The sequence below is a fragment of the Phyllobates terribilis genome, unplaced genomic scaffold (assembly GCF_046119375.1).
Source record: "Phyllobates terribilis strain yellow unplaced genomic scaffold, ASM4611937v1 Scaffold_25__1_contigs__length_18738178, whole genome shotgun sequence".
NCBI classification, from domain to species: domain Eukaryota; kingdom Metazoa; phylum Chordata; class Amphibia; order Anura; family Dendrobatidae; genus Phyllobates; species Phyllobates terribilis.
The window spans coordinates 10,313,291-10,319,251 of NW_027362785.1; the positions used below are offsets into that span (position 1 = coordinate 10,313,291).

The window sequence follows — 5,961 nt, forward strand, 5'->3', positions numbered from 1 at the left end:
AGGCACATCAGGGGCTCCACAAGCGTGACATGGTGTCCCCTCGCAATTCCAGCAGCTAATTGTGTTCAAAAAGTCACAGCACGCCTTCCCCTTCTGAGCCCTGCCGTGTGTCCAAACAGTGGTTTTCCTCACATATGGGGTTTCAACATCCTCTGAAGTTGCAGAACAAATATTGGGGATCTATTTTCTCAGGTTACCCTTTTGAAAAAAAGTTAAACTTTCCACAAAACTTTAAATATTCATTTTTTTTCCTTCCACGTTGCTTCACATTGAAGCACCTGAAGAGCCAGCAGGATCTGCGTCTCCTATGTGATGTATAAGCATACACAGCCAGCAGGGTCTGCGTCTCCTATGTGATGTATACGCATACACAGCCGGCAGCGTCTGCGTCTCCCATGTGATGTATACGCGTACACAGCCGGCAGGGTCTGCGTCTCCCATGTGATGTATACACAGCCGGCAGGGTCTGCGTCTCCCATGTGATGTATAAGCATACACAGCCGGCAGGGTCTGCGTCTCCCATGTGATGTATACGCGTACACAGCCGGCAGGGTCTGCGTCTCCCATGTGATGTATACGCGTACACAGCCGGCAGGGTCTGCGTCTCCCATGTGATGTATACGAGTACACAGCCGGCAGGGTCTGCGTCTCCCATGTGATGTATACGCGTACACAGCCGGCAGGGTCTGCGTCTCCCATGTGATGTATACGTGTACACAGCCGGCAGGGTCTGCGTCTCCCATGTGATGTATACGAGTACACAGCCGGCAGGGTCTGCGTCTCCCATGTGATGTATACGCATACACAGCCGGCAGAGTCTGCGTCTCCCATGTGATGTATACGAGTACACAGCCGGCAGGGTCTGCGTCTCCCATGTGATGTATACGAGTACACAGCCGGCAGGGTCTGCGTCTCCCATGTGATGTATACGAGTACACAGCCGGCAGGGTCTGCGTCTCCCATGTGATGTATACACAGCCGGCAGGGTCTGCGTCTCCCATGTGATGTATACGCATACACAGCCGGCAGAGTCTGCGTCTCCCATGTGATGTATACGCATACACAGCCGGCAGAGTCTGCGTCTCCCATGTGATGTATACGCATACACAGCCGGCAGAGTCTGCGTCTCCCATGTGATGTATACGCATACACAGCCGGCAGAGTCTGCGTCTCCCATGTGATGTATACACAGCCGGCAGGGTCTGCGTCTCCCATGTGATGTATAAGCATACACAGCCGGCAGGGTCTGCGTCTCCCATGTGATGTATACGAGTACACAGCCGGCAGGGTCTGCGTCTCCCATGTGATGTATAAGCATACACAGCCGGCAGTGTCTGCGTCTCCCATGTGATGTATACGCGTACACAGCCGGCAGGGTCTGCGTCTCCCATGTGATGTATACGCGTACACAGCCGGCAGGGTCTGCGTCTCCCATGTGATGTATACGAGTACACAGCCAGCAGGGTCTGCGTCTCCCATGTGATGTCTACGAGTACACAGCCAGCAGGGTCTGCGTCTCCCATGTGATGTCTCTGAGTACACAGCCAGCAGGGTCTGCGTCTCCCATGTGATGTATACGAGTACACAGCCGGCAGGGTCTGCGTCTCCCATGTGATGTATATGAGTACACAGCCAGCAGGGTCTGAGTCTCCCATGTGATAAGACAGACTGCGGTGTATACATGCAAGTTATGTCCAGACACCCCCTCCCCCTCCAAGCCATTCCCAGTGGGTTAGAGACCCCCAGGGTTAGGAGGACTCCATGCAGCAATCAGTGGGGGCACAGGACTGTTCACCATGTGGCCTCATGTTGGTGGTCTTTAAGTGTGATAGTCCTCCACACCGCTGGTCAGTGCAGAGGTCACGAGCCCCCCCATAATGAGCACAGGAGCCGCTGGTTGAGTTGAATGGTCTTTATTGAGGGCCATGCGCTGCCCCCGGACAGAACGTCACTCACGATACATGACGTGAATCACTGGCTGCATCTTCTAGTACAAAAAAGAAAAAATAAACTAAAACGTCTTCAGGAATGTCGAGAAAGTCAACTTAAATAGTGAAAAGTGCACTACGGGGGGCAACGGCGCCTCCTCCGGGGTCCTGCACAGACTTAAATAACTGCCTGTCCCAAAAAAATATATATACGGAGCAAGTATGAAAACCAGGAAATTAAAAACCAAAGTGACACTGCAGCGCCTCTCACTGGGGGTAGGCCCCCGCCATGGCATATCCCAGCATGGAGGGAGCGGCCGCGGTGGCCGTCGCTGTCGGGTAGGTGTATGCTTGCTGGGCCATGCTGTTCTGCATGGCGGCTGCGTACTGTTGGGTGGCGGCGTCGTAGCCGTTCTGGTAGGCGCCGTTCTGGCCGGGGTGCTGGTACACTGCTGCTGCGGCCGCCGCTCCGTACATGTAGGAGTTTCCGTTATACGATTGAGCCCCAAAGCCATTCTGGGGTTTGTTTCCAAAGTCTCTCTTGGCACCGAACCCTCGGTTGTAGTTCTCCCTGTCCCCCCAACCCCTCTTGCCTGAAGAAAAGCGGTCACGACGGTCGTTCATGCCTCCTCTGCCTCTGAAGCGCCCTGCGGATGAAACAAGAGAAGTCAGACCCTGGTGTAAAAGAGCGAACCCTGAGACCCCCGGCCAGCCCCCAGGAGTCAAAGGGGAGAGGCGAACCCCCGGCCAGCCCCCAGGAGTCAAAGGGGAGAGGCGAACCCCCGGCCAGCCCCCAGGAGTCAAAGGGGAGAGGCGAACCCCGTGGATGTGGCCTTACCTCGGTCCTCCACCAGCTGCAGCAGCTTGGGGTTGATGGTTTGGTTGGCTTCGCGGAGCACGGAGATCAGGTCGTTGACCTGCTTCAGGTTGTTGGGGGTGAAGAAGGTGTAGGCCGTGCCCGTCTTGCTGCTGCGGGCCGTCCTGCCGATGCGGTGGATATAGTCCTCCGAGGAGTTGGGGTAGTCATAATTGATGACAAATTTCACGTCTTCGACATCTGTAAAGTGCCGCAATGTGGCAGATGGGAAGGAGCGAGACCACCACAACAGCCAGACCAGAAAGACAAGTTAGAGGGGGCACAGCAGCGAGGGGGGGGTAAGAGGGCTGCAAGGAAGAAACGTTATGGGGAGACACGTACACAGTGAGGCATCACCCGACACTCCTTACCCGACTCCCCTAACCAATATCAAGTGACGTCTGACAGCTTCTCCGTGGACGGCCACAAAACATGGCGGCAGCCTCCTCGTGTGCTGCCCGCGGCCTGGTGTGCTGCCCGCGGCCTCACACTCATCAGAAGCTCGCTCTCTTGCCAAGACCCAACCACCACGACTCCCCTCAGGTCAGTAATGTCAGGGGAGTGTTAGAGGAAACTTTTGGGTTTTTTCAGGGGGGTGCAGACGTCTCGGCAAGAGCTCCCAAGAAGCCAGGGTTCACTTGAGAAACACGTCGCCCCCAGGCAGGTCTGGACATGACGACTACGCTACAGGCGAGGGAGGATGGTGAACTACATGTGCCAGCACTCACCAAATCGTGTCTACAAAAGGCTTAGAACCGAGAAACAAAAAAACCAAAAAGGAAGCGGCTCTCCTCCCCCCGGCGAATCCTGGCGCCATCCTCGCTGAAACGCGCCTCGTGGCGGACGAGTAACAGCGCCGAACAGCAAGAACGCAGAGCGCACGGGATGGCGGAGCGCAGGGTGGCGCGTTATTTACAGTCTCTGCCTTTTGAAGATTACTGGCACACGATGAGCGGCAATTTATCCACCTTTCTACTCGACTGGGAGCAGCCAGCCGATCTATCCTCCGTCCCCCTCGAGTCCTCCGGTTGTCATGCCTAGCCATGCCATAAAGACCGCACCTTGTGAGAAACAAAACTCAGGAGAAGCACAGGTCAAAGACGAGACTTTCCTTATAATATATGCGATACATGGAGGAAACCGTGCAGAGACACCACAGGGGGCGCTATACTGACCTAGGCCTCGGGACGCCACGTCTGTGGCGATGAGAATGGGGGACTTGCCGTGCTTAAACTCTGCAAAGAAGAGGGAAAAACTGTAAAGCCCAAGACAAGGACAAGAGCCCAAGACAAGGACAAGAGCCCAAGACAAGGACAAGAGCCCAAGACAAGGACAAGAGCCCAAGACAAGGGAGGAGGACGACGAGAAGGGAGGAGGGAAAGAGCCCAAGACAAGGGAGGAGGACGACGAGAAGGGAGGAGGGAAAGAGCCCAAGACAAGGGAGGAGGACGACGAGAAGGGAGGAGGGAAAGAGCCCAAGACAAGGGAGGAGGACGACGAGAAGGGAGGAGGGAAAGAGCCCAAGACAAGGGAGGAGGACGACGAGAAGGGAGGAGGGAAAGAGCCCAAGACAAGGGAGGAGGACGACGAGAAGGGAGGAGGGAAAGAGCCCAAGACAAGGGAGGAGGACGACGAGAAGGGAGGAGGGAAAGAGCCCAAGACAAGGGAGGAGGACGACGAGAAGGGAGGAGGGAAAGAGCCCAAGACAAGGGAGGAGGACGACGAGAAGGGAGGAGGGAAAGAGCCCAAGACAAGGGAGGAGGACGACGAGAAGGGAGGAGGGAAAGAGCCCAAGACAAGGGAGGAGGACGACGAGAAGGGAGGAGGGAAAGCGCCCAAGACAAGGGAGGAGGCCGACGAGAAGGGAGGAGGGAAAGCGCCCAAGACAAGGGAGGAGGACGACGAGAAGGGAGGAGGGAAAGCGCCCAAGACAAGGGAGGAGGCCGACGAGAAGGGAGGAGGGAAAGCGCCCAAGACAAGGGAGGAGGCCGACGAGAAGGGAGGAGGGAAAGCGCCCAAGACAAGGGAGGAGGCCGACGAGAAGGGAGGAGGGAAAGCGCCCAAGACAAGGGAGGAGGACGACGAGAAGGGAGGAGGGAAAGCGCCCAAGACAAGGGAGGAGGACGACGAGAAGGGAGGGGGGAAAGCGCCCAAGACAAGGGAGGAGGACGACGAGAAGGGGGGGAAAGCGCCCAAGACAAGGGAGGAGGACGAGAAGGTGGGGGGGGGGGCAAGCGCCCAAGACAAGGGAGGAGGACGAGAAGGGGGGGAGGGGGGAGCGCCCAAGACAAGGGAGGAGGACGAGAAGGGGGGGAAAGCGCCCAAGACAAGGGAGAAGGGCGAGAAGGGGGGGGGGGGAAGCGCCCAAGACAAGGGAGGAGAAGGGAAAAGAGGAGGAGGACGAGAAGGGCGAGAAGGGGGGGGAAAGCGCCCAAGACAAGGGAGGAGGCCGACGAGAAGGGAGGAAAGCGCCCAAGACAAGGGAGGAGGCTGACGAGAAGGGAGGAGGGAAAGCGCCCGAGACAAGGGAGGAGGGAAAGCGCCCAAAACAAGGGAGGAGGGAAAGCGCCCAAAACAAGGGAGGAGGGAAAGCGCCCAAGACAAGGGAGGAGGACGACGAGAAGGGAGGAGGGAAAGCGCCCAAGACAAGGGAGGAGGACGACGAGAAGGGAGGAGGGAAAGCGCCCAAGACAAGGGAGGAGGACGACGAGAAGGGAGGAGGGAAAGCGCCCAAGACAAGGGAGGAGGACGACGAGAAGGGAGGAGGGAAAGCGCCCAAGACAAGGGAGGAGAAGGGCGAGAAGGGGGGGGAAGCGCCCAAGACAAGGGAGGAGGACGAGAAGGGAAAAGAGGAGGACAAGGGGAGCCCAAGACAAGGGAGGAGGACAAGGGGGGGAAAAAGCCCAAGACCAGGAGAAAGGAAAAAGGGAAAAAGCGGTGAAGCCCAAGACAAGGAGAAGGGAAAAGCGGTGAAGCCCAAGACAAGGAGAAGGGAAAAGCGGTGAAGCCCAAGACAAGGAGAAGGGAAAAGCGGTGAAGCCCAAGACAAGGCGGAGAAAACAAAAAAGCCAATGAAGGCCAGGAGCGGGCAGACCCCAGAGCAGACCCTCACCGTTCAGCACCCAGTCACGCTCCTGCTGGCTTTTGTCACCATGAATGCCCATGGCGGGCCACCTG

The 5,961-nt window shown here is 57.2% G+C and overlaps 1 protein-coding gene across 1 annotated transcript; it reads right to left on the reverse strand.

Annotated features, from left to right (window-relative positions):
* Window positions 1-1,897: 1,897 nt before the first annotated feature.
* On the reverse strand, window positions 1,898-5,955 carry LOC141176365 (probable ATP-dependent RNA helicase DDX5). The gene is made up of 4 exons (XM_073660317.1): window positions 5,897-5,955; window positions 3,960-4,019; window positions 2,767-2,985; window positions 1,898-2,575 (listed from the first exon to the last, which is right to left on the reverse strand). Exons 1-4 carry the CDS (start codon window positions 5,946-5,948, stop codon window positions 2,196-2,198), a joined length of 711 nt encoding a protein of 236 aa, XP_073516418.1. The 5' UTR covers window positions 5,949-5,955; the 3' UTR covers window positions 1,898-2,195.
* Window positions 5,956-5,961: the final 6 nt, after the last annotated feature.

What these genes read in the sequence shown, in the direction of transcription:
- LOC141176365 (XM_073660317.1), bottom strand. Translation starts at nt 5,948, where the DNA reads ATGGGCATTCATGGTGACAAAAGCCAGCAGGAGCGTGACTGGGTGCTG. An exon ending in GCGTGACTGGGTGCTGAACG is followed by an intron (nt 4,020 to 5,896) that starts GTGAGGGTCTGC and finishes TCTTCTTTGCAG; the next exon opens with AGTTTAAGCACGGCAAGTCC. An exon ending in CGTGGCGTCCCGAGGCCTAG is followed by an intron (nt 2,986 to 3,959) that starts GTCAGTATAGCG and finishes GGCACTTTACAG; the next exon opens with ATGTCGAAGACGTGAAATTT.